Source organism: Symphalangus syndactylus, chromosome 9 (assembly GCF_028878055.3).
Source record: "Symphalangus syndactylus isolate Jambi chromosome 9, NHGRI_mSymSyn1-v2.1_pri, whole genome shotgun sequence".
NCBI classification, from domain to species: Eukaryota; Metazoa; Chordata; class Mammalia; order Primates; family Hylobatidae; genus Symphalangus; species Symphalangus syndactylus.
In genome coordinates this window covers 49,620,769-49,636,312 of record NC_072431.2, presented here as the reverse complement: position 1 = coordinate 49,636,312, position 15,544 = coordinate 49,620,769, and the positions used below count along the sequence as shown (strand labels likewise).

General features: G+C 38.8%; 1 protein-coding gene across 10 annotated transcripts in view; it reads right to left on the bottom strand.

Annotated features, from left to right (window-relative positions):
* The window catches only part of CACNB4 (calcium voltage-gated channel auxiliary subunit beta 4), a 281,740-nt gene that overhangs the window by 30,769 nt on the left and 235,427 nt on the right, over positions 1–15,544 (bottom strand). For 7 of the 10 annotated variants that reach the window (XM_055292129.2, XM_055292122.2, XM_055292125.2 and 4 more), the window contains 5 exons: positions 11,844–11,974; positions 8,877–8,953; positions 7,299–7,318; positions 6,996–7,076; positions 5,649–5,707 (listed from right to left, as the gene is read on the bottom strand). In XM_055292129.2, coding sequence (XP_055148104.1) covers positions 5,649–5,707; positions 6,996–7,076; positions 7,299–7,318; positions 8,877–8,953; positions 11,844–11,974 — 368 coding nt within the window. The remainder of the gene's footprint in view (positions 1–5,648; positions 5,708–6,995; positions 7,077–7,298; positions 7,319–8,876; positions 8,954–11,843; positions 11,975–15,544) is intronic. The other 3 variants (XM_055292130.2, XM_063646027.1, XM_055292128.2) reach the window with 1 other exon arrangement.

Sequence of the window (15,544 nt, the reverse complement as noted above, 5' to 3'; positions counted from 1 at the left end):
CCAACAACCCAGAAAGTTGAATTCTAGTCTGCTTAAGTGAAAATCAAATTTTCTAGTTCTATACAAACAAGAGACTCTTGGTTCTTCAAATCTGAAGGGATTATCATCAGATCCACACTTATTTTTTTCTGAGTTATAAAAGCACTTTTACAAAGCTATTTTCAAACACGACCAAAGTTTGAAAAAATTCAGAAAAAAACTGCTTCATATGTTCCAAAATACAGGGAAAGATGCAGACAATAAAGGGCACGTTTTTCTCATTTTATTTGCTAATACAAGTTAATTTGCTAATACAAGTTATTGATTAATAAAAACACACATGCATAAAACAGAGCTCAGAAGAAGACAGGCACAGCCCTAGGAAACCTTCGGTAAGACAAAATAGGAGTTTCCCTTTTCTGGGCAAAGATGCTTACTATTATCAAAACCAGACACAAAACCCAAAATTCTTTTTTTAAATAAAAGGCTCTCCAGAAAAGCAATCACATTCACAACTAAATACTATCTAGCTTATATACTTTTTTTTTTTTTAACTTAAAATGGTATCCTTTCTACTTCTTTTCTTGCTATGCTGAGACCCCCTAGTCTCAGCTAGCCCGCCTAGTTTCAGCATTCCCATGTACCTTGTTTGGTATACATCTCTAAAAAGTTCCCTTGGAAAACTTTCTGTGACTTGCTGGCCAGTAGGTAATAGACTAATAGGAGTTTAGTTCCCCAGGAGACTGGATGCAGCAGCAAATGTTCCTGAAAACTAGCAAACATCATTCCCTAAATACAGTAAATCTGAACCCCAATTGTTGCTTACTTCCACTTTAGAATTCATCCTAACTGCTGCAATCCATCATGAGTTGTGAGTATTAGTTTTCTGTGATTTTCTGTGGAAAGGTATTACTCTCCATTATGACAGATTCATTAAAAAATAATTTGTATTTCCACGCTGGTAATGTAACAGCTGTAAGATCTGTCTATATTCTATCCTTGCTACATCCAATATGCAGCCCAGACAGTATAATAATTTTGGAAAACTTCTAGTATTAGTAGGGAAAAGTGTTCCAAAGAATGGAACAGTGCACTTTCAGAATGGAAAGGCACAGGAAGACCCGAGTATCTTCCTGGATCTTTCTCTTGGTAGTTGCATGAGTCATTCCATCTTTTGACCTCAGTATCCTAATCAATAAAATGGTAATAGTAGCTTTGCCATAACTATCTCATGGGATTGCCATTAAGAGCAAATAAGGTTATATATAAAAGTGCATTCTTAAATAATTATTCATAGTGTCCTCTGTTAATAAACACACATATAATGTACACAAGGCAAACAATTATTGGAGATTTAAAGACTTGAAGGAGATAGTTTCCTTATGTCCTACTCTCAAAAGTGGGCAGTCTACCACGAACTCTCTCATTCCCAGAGTCCGTGAAATGTGGGTGAGAGAATCAGGTCAGATACATTGTACTCAAAACCTACTAATTTAAATATTCAAGTTTGACACTCAAGTGTTCAATTAATTATTACTGGTGTTTGAGTGGCTGTTTATGAGTCTGCATTTGAATAGACAACAGTAGGAAGAATGCATAGGAGAATGAAATTGATTACGAAACAGAAGTTGCTGCTGTTCTTTTTCCATTTGTTGACTGCAATTAGAAATTATCTTCATTCTTATGTGGCTTGGTTGCCTTGTGATAGCACCAATTGTTCCCATTTCTTTTTATTAATAAATACTATCTCTTTGAGTCTCCCTAAGTTGTATGTTTAGCTTCTTTTCTTTCAAATTCTTTCTCAAGTCCTTTTTTTCCCTTTATCTGTTCTTTGGCTAAAAGCGTCCTTTAGTTTGAGATCTTATCTGTGTAGGTTATATGATGTTCATCTCAGATTTTTGGCCATCATCATTATCAATTACAAATTGTCCAATAAATGTCATAGAGTTGATCTGATCCAGTTGTCAAAAGCCTAAAGTAACAACTTTTTTTGCGGGATTTGAAATGATTGGCATAGGTCAACAAACTGCAACGGGTTTGACTGCTGGCTGTTCAGCCTGTGAATGGTAGATTCAGCCAGCTGAACAAACCTCATCCAAACGGGTAATCCCCAATTAATATCTGTGGTGTAAAATGAAGAGAGAAGCTGCATGCCCGCTGTGTATCCACTGTGTCCTCGTCAGCACAGGAATCATTGCTTCATGTGGATATTCAAAAATACAGAGGGCGCTCAGGAACTATTTAGTATTGTGTTTTTCTTTTTCTTTCTTTCTTTTTTTTTTTTAATTGAGACAGATTTTGGCTCCCGTTGCCCAGGCTGGAGTGCAATGGCATGATCTTGGCTCACTGCAACCTCTGCCTCCCAGGTTCAAGCGATTTTCCTGCCTCAGCCTCCCGAGCGGCTGGAATTACAGGCATGTGCCACCACGCCCGGCTAATTTTGTATTTTTATTAGAGATGAGGTTTCTCCATGTTGGTCAGGGTGGTCTCGAACTCCCGACCTCAGGTGATTCGCCCACCTCGGCCTCCCAAAGTGCTGGGATTACAGGCATGAGCCACTGCGCCCGGCCTAGTATTGTGTTTTTCTTACATGTATTACAGTTAGGCCCCACAATAGCAGCTATAGCAATAAAATTGTATAATAAGTAGCTCTAAACTGACTCAAATAATTTCTAAGGTATCAAAAATATCCCAAGTTTATGATTCTGCAATAGTCAAACTGTTGGACTTTCATCCAATTCGTTGAATTATTTTCTACTAAGATCTGAAAAGCAGATTAAAGAAGAGAGCCTCATAGCCAACCGATCCCTTCTTTGTACTTTCTGAAAAATAATAGGAATTTCTCCTATTTTGTCTAACGTACTGCATTCATAGCCCATGAAACACAGAGTAGGTTTACATTAGAACATATTGTTTATGCCGTGTCACTGTGCTAAAGCCTTCCTTGTCATTGTTCTCTTGGCTGGTTTCAATTAAAGACTATTTGTTTTTTTTCTCTCCTTGTATCAATTGGTAAAACATAATGCAGCATGATGTTATAGCTCAAAACCTAATGATATTCCCCATGAAGAAGACATGTCAGAGTCAGTGTGACGCTACCAGTGAATTTCTTTCTTATCAAAGTCTACACATACACTCAACCAAGGAACTCCTTATTGTTCATTCTGCTGCCCGGCCTCTTAATATTTGAAATCAAGTCCATTCTCTCACCCCTCATCCCTTTAATATCTACCTATCTTTCTCCTGCTGGAGAAATACATCAGATTTCTCCAGGGCTAAGTCTCTCTCTTCAGCTATTACTTTTGCTACTGCTGAGCTCTTCCTCCAGACCCTCTGCCATGTCATCAGACCCCATGAATACTTGAGATTGAAATTTGCATTCAATTTCTATTAAAACCAACGTCAGTAGTATGTGTACAGTAACGGATGCAGACAATCCTACTTGATTCGAGACAAATCTCTGCTGTTACAATTAAATAAATTCCCTTTTCCTGGGCCTCAGGATTGAGGAAGAACATCAGATTCTTCATTCTTGAAGTCAAACCTTTGAAAGCACTGTTGTGTATAAGTATGTTACAGACCAAAACAATCTAACACAAACGTAAGCTGTCTTATGGGATGGGATTTGTTCAGATAGGGCTGTTATGGGGCCAGTGGATTCAGCACTGCTCAGAACTGCCTTAGGTAACAGCTCCACAGGTTAAAACCATGTGACTCCATGCATATCTGAAGGAACTGTGCACGTGCAACCAGGACATGCTGGCTGCCTTCAATCCACAGGGACCTGCATGAGGGTTAGGGTTAAGGCCAGAGCATCGGACAGCAGGACCAAGATCAGCCCTATTAAGTTACAAAGTCAGAGTTCAGCTGTTTCTTTGCAATGCTTTTTTAGAAAGTGAAATCCCAATAGCCAAAATTTTCAAACAGAAGCAGGTTGTCTATCTGATTGTGCTTGTTGGAGAAACGAGATTAGTCTAAAACACATTTTACGTATCCTTCCAACTCCCATGCTCTAGGATTCAGGGCTTTTAACTTAGTTTCTTTGAAGCTACTGCATTATCTGCCTATTTCTTTTTTAAAGAGAGTGAAATGGAATAAATACATATTTCTTATTAAGCCTTTGTCCAGTAGATGAATGTGACGAAGGCTATTACCGGTTCAACAAATTCTATCTCCTCCTCCTCCTGGACTGCAAGAGTGCCTCCGCTGCAATTAAGTATGACCACATAACCAAGTTCTAACTAGTGAAAGGTGAGTAATAACGTGCGCTATCTCCAGGCCCGGCAAGCTGACTACAGACATCATACCTGGGCTAAGGGCCCCAAATGACAGGGGGAACAAACTTTCTGCCCAATTCTCCCCTCCCCCAACTCTATCCTCCCTCTCAGCCAAGGAACACCTGCCTCAGACTGTTAAGTGAGCAATAATAAGCTTCCATTGTGTTTGAATCACTACACATTTTGGGGTCTATTGATTAAGGCAGCCTGACCTATATACTAATGTACTTAGAAGCATTCTTATTTCTTAAACTAAAATCTCAGTTTAATTTCTTTCTATATAGTTCTAGAAACTAATGAATATTTAACTCAATTATCCAGAAAGCTTTTATTTTAACAAATAATACAATTTATATTTAAAGCAATACCATGTTTGTTTTTATTCTTATTATACCAATTTATTAAAATATATCTGAAGTTTTTTTTTACATTTTAAAATTATTTCATGCATTTAGCGGATTCTCATAATTTAGCAAAGAGAAAGTGAGCGGCTTAATTACTGCCTTCAAAAATAAGGAATGTGATGTTCTTCTTCAATCCTACAGTAATAAATTGGATGCATTTACCCATACTTTTTGATGCACCCTATTTAAATTTTCTACATTTCTGATAAATCTTCAGGTTTTTTCATGTGGTTATTTTTACGTGGACTGTATTCTGCATTGTGAAAGAGCTTAATATTTAGAATTGAGTCAATACAGGCTTTTTACCATTTCTCTGCAAAACAGAGAAACTTTCTCTAGAATTTTTCACAAAACTTAAATGACAAAATTATTTAATGGCTAATGCCTGAGCCATATTGTTGATGGATCATAGTAAAATACATTAAAAAATAGATCAATAAAATAACAAGGACATTTCTAATAAAAACAAACCCACAACTATAATAAATATCCAAATAAGTACTATTGCCTACAAAATGATCACTTTGGGAGGCTTATGATTAAAAGAATTCTCACTCTCTTCTTTTGAGGAAATTCAGTACTTGATATTTATACTTTCCTAACACACACACACACACACACAATTCCCAAATACTGCCTAGCTTGACCAGCAAGCCACTATACTCATCAGAAATATTATATATTTTAATTAATATTTTTTCATAATAAACATTTTAGTATGAAATTATTAATAACTGAGAAAATAAAGATATATACATTTAAATAAAATAAATGGCTTATTTTTCTTCTCATGGTCCTTTCTTCATTGGGGACTCAATGTTATACTTCATATTTTCAGAGTTCTTTTATTATATTCTTCCCAAGAATACTGAGTTAACTTTTAACTAGAGAACTTCTGAAATCCCTGGAAACATAGATCTACAATTCAATTTATCACACAAGTTTGGTTAAAGGAAAATAAAAATACAAAAACATCTATATTTCTCACCTCCCATCAAACCTGTGCTTCAGGAAATCAAAGAGGGCTTTCTGCATCATGTCTGTTACCTTTGCAGAGGTGAGAAAAAAAGAATGAGGCAAACACACGCAGAGAGAGAAGTCAAAAGTGAGAGAGGAGGGAGGGAAGGGCACTATGAGCCAAGACCTTATTGCAGCCATTCGTCTCCTAGGGGGAGGTTACCATGGAAGGTGTTTTTCATGCTTAACCATGTGCAATTGCTAATTTCCACCCCCCTTGGTTCTCCTCCAGGGTGTTGAGGAATAAACCAGCAGTGTTCACCAGACCCTCTTCCCTCTTCCCTCTTCCCTTGTTAGGGGATAGAACTGCTGCCAGGAGACAACAGGCTGGCTTTGTACACAGGTGCCGGGTATCCTTGGCACGCCTGAGTTGTGCCTGCCTCCAGTGAGGAGCAGCTAGAGAACTGAGGCCAGCACTGGACTCAGCCTTCCTGCTAGTTTGTGTATGTTGGCGGAAATTCTCCATGCCCATGGCTGGATTTTTGTAGACCACTCTCCTGCTCATCCCTCTGACATTTGCAACTCTGAGAAAGACAAGACAGAAAGAGAGGGCGATAGAGCAAGGATTCTTAGATCTGCCTGAAAGAGATTCATCAGTTCATTCAGCAAATGTGTACTGAGTGCCTACTATGTGCCACACATTGTCCTAGCTCGATGGGAATGGTGCCCTGGAGGCTGCTCACCTTCAGAGTTTAATGTCACATCTACCTATTTTTTAATCCATGCTAGCACAAAGTCAAAACAAACATCTGAAATGAAGTCTCTACTCTTTTCCTTGTCACATGGTTTTGTTAAATCTCCAAAGTTCACTAATGTTTTTAGTGGTCTTTTAAAACATGTGCCCTTTACAATAAATAAGCAGAGAAGGATTTGGTGGTATATGCCATCATCTTAAAAACCCAGCAGGGTGAACTCTGTTTGGGCTTTAAAGGTTTGGGTTTGCTGGAAGATTGATTGTTTGTCCTCTTGTGCTGTTCATTCTCTATTACTTCTAATAATAATGAGAATGGTCAAGACAGATAAAGTCCTTTTCTTTGCATTTAATGTACAGCAAATCTTTGACCAGATCTTCCCATTGTAAATATTTTGGGGGAGGTATTTCTAAACAATGTAATACATAAAAGATGAGAAGTGTGCAAGAGAGGAAAGAAAGGGCAGAGGGCCTCATGAGCCCCACACGGTACCCCCTGCCTTCCCATGCTGAGCACTGGCTTCCATCAGGACCCATGTGGAAACAGACCCTTGAGGAGCACATGTCAACAGGACTGTCTCCTGGGTGCTCGATCAAGAACTGAAGAGTAACAGATGATATTTGTACCTCGTAACCTTTCAGTGACGGCCCCACTAACACCACCGGACGCATTGACGGCACAACATCGTAAGGAGGAATGTGCTCCGTCTGAAAGAGATGATTCGACATGCGTGACAAGGTGAGGTTGAGCATGCCTCTCCACAGCCACAACATTCATAATTCTCAGGTTGAATGACAAATGATTATCAAAGTCCCCACCGAGGAGGCTCTTCCCTTATTTTATAGCCACTTGGGTCACTGAAATGGAACATTGCAGGCATGTATGTATAGGAACCTTAACAGTAGATTTAAAAAGGAAACACAACTTACCACTTTTTGCTTCTGTTTTGCTAAAAGACAATAACGAGAGCCATATCAAAATATGTAATCTCTGCAAATGACAGTACATGAGTTTAAAAGATGGAAGAATGTACTCATTTGTCCCTGTAATTATCTTCACTACTTTCCTATCGCCCACTTTGGAGAACCTGCCTTATGATTTCATTCTGGACATGTCAATTTTGAAGATGTATGAAAAACAGACAGCTTCCTCCCTGGTACAAAGGACCTTATATCCTGATTTCTCACTGGGTGGGAGTTGGGTACAGGAGTTGAGAGCAACACTGGAAGTTCCGGGCCAGCCATTCACCATGGGTTGTTCCCGTGCTGGACATAGCACAGTGTTGCTGGGAACAAGGTAGACAAATGCAATTTCATAAAAGGAAACAGAACAACCACTCGGGCAAAAATGACTATCACCTCAATCACTAGTTATTTTTATATTTGTTAACTCATAATTCTGCAGTCCCTTGGGCATTTTTGCCCATTTTCTAGAATATTGGCACATTTTTCCTACTATCTTGCTTTTAAATTTCAAATACATTTATAACCAGTTATTCCTCAGATAAATTTATAACCAGTTATTGCTGTTCTTTCCTGTTTGTAATAGCTAAAGTGTTCAATGTCCTGAATGTCCAACAAATGGGAACGAAGCAAAATATACTCATTAACTGATTTAAAGCGATTCTGTGGACATCCAAGCAGCTCCAGTCTAGTTGGGTATAACTCAGAAACTTGGTTTGGTTCAGTGTCCTGTAGATCAGAGGGCTTCACATGAACAAGGACCCAGACATTTAGAACCATTCCAGAACCAATCCAGTTGCCTCCAGTTTTGGTAGGCCAGAATAGGGCCTTGGACTTGCCATTCCAAATTGATAATACAATTGGAATTGGTAACTAGGGCACTGGATGCCCTAATGCAACAGCAGTTCTAGGCCAGAATGAAATTAGCCTATAGGAATCAGAGAATGTGGTAGAAGAAAAATTCCTACATGAATACCTCCAGAGTTTCCAAATGCACCACAACTCCCTATTAGGCCACCACTATCTCTTCATTACCATTAACTCCAGGGCTTGGCTGTCTGCTGTCCAAATGTAAATGACACCCTCCCTCATTTGGGCCCTGCCTTACTCTCTGCTTCAACCCTCCCAGCTCAGGCTGTACTAATACATCCTGAAGTTCCACATGGAGCCTGAAAACAGAGCATTTTCTTGAGAGTCTGCATCATTTTTTTCCTTTTTTTATTGGCCCTCACCATCTTCAACTCTGTCCGTTTCTTAGGTAAAATAATGAATTTTTTGAATATCAATTTACACAATGGACAGTTATTAACTCTGGGGGGTAAATAAGGTTTTTCAAAATTATATTCTAATGATGTGAATTTTTATTACCATTTTAAATGAAATCAAATTACCATAGAAAACAAATGAGAAATGAAATATTAATTAGAGAAATCTTTAAATTAAGCCTTCAAATTGTTTCCAAATTAGCAAAAATACTTGCATGTGTGTTCAAATATTTTTAAAAGGAATACAGTCTATGAAAAAGAGTTTAACTACAACCCTCACCTGCTGATGTGGGAGTTGCTCGAAATGTCCCAGATACCATTTCTCCAAGACTTGAAGAAGAATTTCCACTTGATTTCCTAGGATAAAGAAAAGGAACTAAAGACTCACTCCCCAGATTCTTTGAAAATAGAACTTGAGAGTACAAAGCTTTCTTTGGCCCTCATCCTATTAAATAATTCAAAACACACCAAATTCTGCTATAAAGAACTTCAAGAATCTGTCCAAATGTTTTCTTTGACCTCATTTCTAAGAGAATGTGGAGAACTAGCCGAGACCTGGAATACTTTGCAAAAGCATCTCTTCTAGTTACTCAGTGCGGAAATCAGGCAAAACCGTCACTGACAGGAATGGTCTTATGAACTGCTTGTTAACCTAACACCAGGCACCAATGTGCCAGTCAGATGTCAAACACTGCTCAAAACAGGCAGTAAGACCCGGAGAAACCATTTCTTCCTACAAGATGATTATGTGGGCATCAGAGTTAAGAACTGATCGTAGGGAATTGGTCACGAAAAATATTCTTTATTTGAATGGAAGATCCTCAACTCCGGTCTCCTCAGGTGTGCTCTGGAAGCTTCCCTGAAGCCCACAAATGCCATCGGGAGCTGCCACCTTCCCACTTTTTGTCTTTGACAAAAATGTTATATGGCCCATGACTGTAACAATTAAGAAATACTAATAACAATAAAACTTTGAAAATGATAATTCAGTTATTTTATTCAACAAATATTGATCGTACGTCCCTGTTTTAGAAAGTAGAAATATGACAGTGGCATTGGGGAGACAAAATCCTTTCCCTTATTGAGTCATATACTAGTAGGACATATCAGTACAGGTTGAATATCCCTTATCCAAAATGGTTGGGAGCAGAAATGTTTTGGATTTCCATTGTTTTCAGATTTCGGAAATTTGCACTATATACTTACTAGTTGAACAGCCCTAATCCAAATGTCTCAAATTGAAAATGCTCTAATGAGCATCTCCTTCGAGCATCATGTCAGTCCTCAAAAAGTTTCAAATTTTGGAGGATTCTGTGTTTCAGCTTTTCAGATTATGGATGCTCAGCTTATACTAAACAAGATAAATAGGTAAATATATAATATTTCTGAGAGTAATAAGTGCAACAGAGAAAACTAAGTCAGAGAAGGGATGGGAAGTACAGGGAAGGGGAGTGGGTACAATTTTAAATACAGTTGGCAGGAAAGGGGTCACTGAAAGGGTGATACCTAACAAAGATATAAAGCAGATAGAGTGGCCTGGTGTAAGTGTGAAGAAAAAGGTCCCAGTAAGAAAAAACAGCAAATGCAAAGACCCCAAGACAGGAACACATGCTCCCCATGTGTCTAAAAAGGAGCATGGAAGACAAAATTTTAGAAAAAAAGGGATAATATGGTTTGGATCTGTGTCCCCAGCAAATCTCATGTTGAGAGGTAATCCCCAGTGATGGAGGTGGGGACTGGTGAGAGGTGACTGGACCATGGGGGCGGTCCCTCATGAATGGTTTGGCACCATCTCCTCGTGCTGTTCCTGTGACAATGAGTGTGTTATAGTGAGATCTGATTGTTTAAAAGTGTGTGGCACCTCCCCATCTCTTCCTCCTGCTCCAGGCATGTAAGACATCTGCTCCTGCTTTGCCTTCTGCTACCAGTGAAAGCTCCCTGAGACCTCCCCAGAAGCAGATGCTGCCATGCTTCCTGTACAGTCTACAGAACCGTGACAATTAAAGCTCTTTTCTTCATAAGTTATCCAGTTTTATAGAAGTGTGAGAACAGGCCGGGCGCGGTGGCTGACACCTGTAATCCCAACACTTTGGGAGGCCAAGGCAGGCAAATCACGAGGTCAAGAGTTCGAGACCAGCCTGACCAATATGATGAAACCCCACCTCTACCAAAAATACAAAAATTAGCCAGGCGCAGTGGCGCGTGCCTGTAACCCCAGCTACTCAGGAGGCTGAGTCAGGAGAATCACTTGAACCTGGGAGGCGGAGGTTGCAGTGAGCCAAAATTGCGCCACTGCACTCCAGCCTGGGCGACAGAGCAAGACTCTAAGAAAAAAAAAAGAAGTATGAGAACAGACTAATACAAGGGACAAGAGGGATTAATATTAATAATAGTATTGGCAAGTTATATGCTAAAAAAGATTGATAATTAAAAGTGGGGTAACTATACTTTTGTGATCTCCTATTACTGTTGGAGCGGTTCTTATTATGACAAAGGTAGGCGCCTAAAGAACACAGGAGTTTTTTGAAATAGAAAAGCATTCAACAGAAAACAGAGGTTGAGGGTCAAGAGAAAGAGCTGCTTCTATTTTAGAACTTTCAAAAAATTGTAACACATATCAAATCAATGCTTCAGTGCAGGCTACGACACAATACATGCAGACTCAGGATGATTTGGTTTCTCTTCTGTCAAGCTGTGCTTGTGTTCCTGGGACCTTTAAATACCTGCACTCTGAGATCTACATGCCTACTTCAGTAGCTCACTAGAGGTTGATTCACCTGAAGCTGTCTTCACCCAAATACCAGGAGACAAGAGATGCCACAAAAAGCCTGGGGTGGAGAAGGTACTATCAGTGCCGGGACCTGCACATACCATCACATTTTGTGCCCACTTAAGGAAGAGTCTCTGTAAGTGAACCAAGAGGAGCCATAATGCTGGTTCAGGTCAGCTCCCACTCACTGTGTGGAGAAAGAATGCCCGAAGTGACTCTCCTAGAGGAAAGCTTGGGTTCCAAGGAGGGCTTGCTGAGGCCACAGAAAACAGTCTCTGCCATGGAATTCATATGGTCTCCAGTGGTGTTAGGCTTCAGCATGCACTGAGGATAGAGAACTATCTGAAACTCTTCTCTGTCAATTTCAGAAACACCTTGCACACAGAAAAGTATCTTCTACTTTGAAAGCATACACCCTTGAAAATATCACCCAATTTTCTGACCAAAAAAAAGCGCATAGAAAAGATGGGAACGTACCCTCCGTGAAAACGTCCTCTTTTTTGTTCTTGCTGAATCCGTATGTTCTCCAATCTGAGTGGACTTGGAATGAAGCCAATTTCACAGCCCTCTTTCACCAGCCTTCCTATCCACCAATCATTGTTATATTTCTGGAATTCAGAAATAAAATTGCTATCAATAGTAATTCACTTATCTTCACATGTTGTTTATTAATTTTAGGGGACAAGAAGAATAAAATGCTATATACATGATATTATATACTATATTTTATATAAACTATATTTTATATGTATATGTGTGTATACTATATTTTATGTACTACACTATATACTATATTTTATATAAACTATACTATATTTTATATAAACTATATTGTATATGTATATATGTGTGTATGTATCTATATATCTCTACTATATTTTATGTAAACTATATTGTATATGTATATATGTGTATATATACCTATACTATATATTATATAAAGTATATTATATATGTATATATGTGTGTATATATATCTATATATATATACGTATATATCTGAGGTAGATTCATAGACTAAAGCAGGGTTCTGCAAACTTTTTCTGTAAAGGTCCAAGTAGTAAATACTTCAGGCTTTGCAGACCATGTGGTCTCTGTTACAATTAGTTGAATCTGCTGTCCTTGTGTGAAAGCAGCCACAGACAAACGTCAACAAGTGAGCACGGCTGTGTTTCAATAAAACTTTTCTTTACAAAAAAGGCAGTGGGTCAGACTGGACCTGTGGGCTATAGTTTGTGAACCCCTGGACTAATGTCTGGTCCTAACCTTTGGATTCTTTTGGTCTTTGTCAAGAAGCTCTAACCAATTCTTAAGGAACATATTTTACAAGGATAAATATGCACCAATGTAACTGGAACTCTGGAAGGCAAGACGGGTATGTCTGAGATGAACTACATTTAATAGTCCAGAATTTGTCAAAAGCTTTCAGTTAAAAATTCCATGATACTATCTGTAGTCTAATCTCACTGGGGAAGAGTCATGATCTTTCAAATATAGATTTGCAAATTAAGGTCCATCTTACTACTTGAAGAAAAAGATGCCTACTCTTACAAAGTCTGAGCACATTATATATTTGTAGGTGAAATTTTGCAAGTAACTTCCAAACACTCTGAAGCCCAAGAGGAACTCCAGAATTTCCATTTAAGTTAAGTTCCATGACACGTAAACTCAAGACCCAAGTCTATGAGAAGGCTTCAACCAGTGTGGGGTGAGAGTCTGTCAATGTGGGCTTATTTGGTGGATTGGCAAAATTGCATTTCTAACTATACATTTGCTGAATTATACAGCAGAAAGCAATTTAGTTCAAGCTCCCTGCCTCAAGGGAAGGTTTCAGCTAGGTCACTTCTACAAAATAGGTATCGGCTCTATTGTTTAAGCTCTCTGGAGATGATTCTAAAAACTCCCTTTACTGCTTTTATCAGTGTTGGGCAAGATAATTCTCTCCTATTTTGACCCAAAATATATACATTTATAAACATATATTATTTTTCAAAATGTAATAATGATACGTAGTATATTTTGCTGAGCTCATAGAAAAGTGAAATTTACATATGTCTGTGTATATATATATATATATATATATATATATATATATGATTCTGATACATTATGAAGGAGGAATGGAAGGTTTCATTGAATAATCACACCACCATGAAGTTCTGGGTAAACTTTAAATTATTCTGAGTAACAGCTTCATACTCATGAGAAATATGGTCTGGTAAGAATTTGGCCTTTGTTATGCCCACAGCTTCTCCATGCATACTATATGAGTGGCATATAGTCTGAGATTGCATTGAAATAAATGTAAATTGAGGGCTGGGCATGGTGGCACATTCCTGTATTCCCAGCACTTTTGGAGGCTGAGGTAAGAGGATCAGTTGAGGCCAGGAGTTTGAAATCAGCCAGGGTAACATAGCAAGACCCCGTCTACACACACACACACACACACACACACACACACACACACACACACACAAATAGCTGGGTATAGTAGTGCACTTGTAGTCCTAGTGTACTACACAATTAGCTAGTGTAGTGTACTACACCATTAGCTAGCTATACAATTAGCTAGTGTAGTGTACTACACAATTAGCCAGTATAGTAGTGTACTACTAATTACCTAGTGTACTACACAATTAGCTAGTGTAGTGCATTATACTAGACTACACAATTAGCTGGGTGTAGTAGTGCACCTGTAGTCCTAGCTACTTGGGAGGCTGAGGCTGAGATGGGAGGATCACTTGAGCCCAAGAGTTCAAGACTGCAGTGAGCTGCGATTGCATCACTGCACTCCATCCAGCCTGAAAAACAGAGCAAGACCCTGCCTCCAAAAAAATAAAAAAGAAAAGAAAAAAATCTGAATTGACCTGATATAAAACCTTGAACAATCTAGGTCTTAGTTGTTTTTCCCCACTTTCCTGTCTTTTAGTATAACAGGCCTAAAATAATAGGTCTGTTTATTTTGGAATTAACAAAGGGCAAAGGGACCCTTTTAGAATCTTGGGTGCATAGGTCTGGAATTTAAATTTTACTGTGTTGAGGACAAAACAGACCATGAGTCATAGTTTCCTAGGGCTTAGGTTACTTCCTGAAATGAAGTGGCATAGCCCACTGGAACACTCATTTGTTAAATGGCACCCAAAGGGCTTGCTGAAATGGTTAATTCAACTTCCCAAAATGTTTTAACTTAGTTCTAGGAAACAGCGAAAGCACAGTGAGAATCTGACTCAGGGGGAATGAGTTTTTTGAGTTACTTGGGAGAAAGTCACTATGTAAAATCAAGAGCTTAATTTGATCATCATTTGGCTTATGTGACAAGCATAGTTGTAGCTTTTCTCTGCATTTAAGCTTTTTTTTTATTACTGAGAAAGTACTTAACATGGTGCATAATAGATGGCCTTCTAAGTGATGGATGAGAGGAAAGGCTATAACTTGATTATAGAAATGTGTTCATTTGTGTTGATGTTCTGGGAGCTTGTGCCAGCTCTCTACAGAGGTCACCTCAGTGTTGTTCCAACCCTTCTCTATTTGGATTTCCCTAAGATGATTAGCACTTTCTATTTCAAAGATGTTTTCTTATCTGATAATTTCAAGACATGAAAACAGGCGGCTCTGGTCCACATAAGATTACCAGCTCAATGTCACATCAAACTGCCAGACTGAAGAGAAAATCACTGATCAACAAGCACATAGCTCAAACGGCAGCCAGGACAAATTGAAATATTGATACAATGCAGGAAAGCAATCAAATACAAGGTTGGAATGTTGGTGTGAGTGAGTGTGCATGTCACATGTAAGAACGTCTCTTACCTTTTCAAGTGCTGCTTCTCCCTGGACACAGTGGGTGTTAGCAACTAATGAATATGGCTTGGGCATTTTTGATGGAAATTGTGAGACATAATCAACTTAACCATTCAGATGCTAGGGCACATGTTTCAGGTCAAGAGTTCTTGTCTTCTAGACAAATGTAGACATCCTCACCTCATGTACCATCAAGAAAGTAGAGGCCATGGTTGAAGTTGATGGGTCCTCAGTTTCCTATTCCCAAGGCCCTAAAGTGTCTATGCCTGCACTCATCTTTTCCCTGCATGTCACAATGAATTAGCATTCTTCTTTGTATCAAAGGTCTGTTTCTCCACTAGGGGTCTTGGATCCCACCCTTCTTGGCTACTCAAACA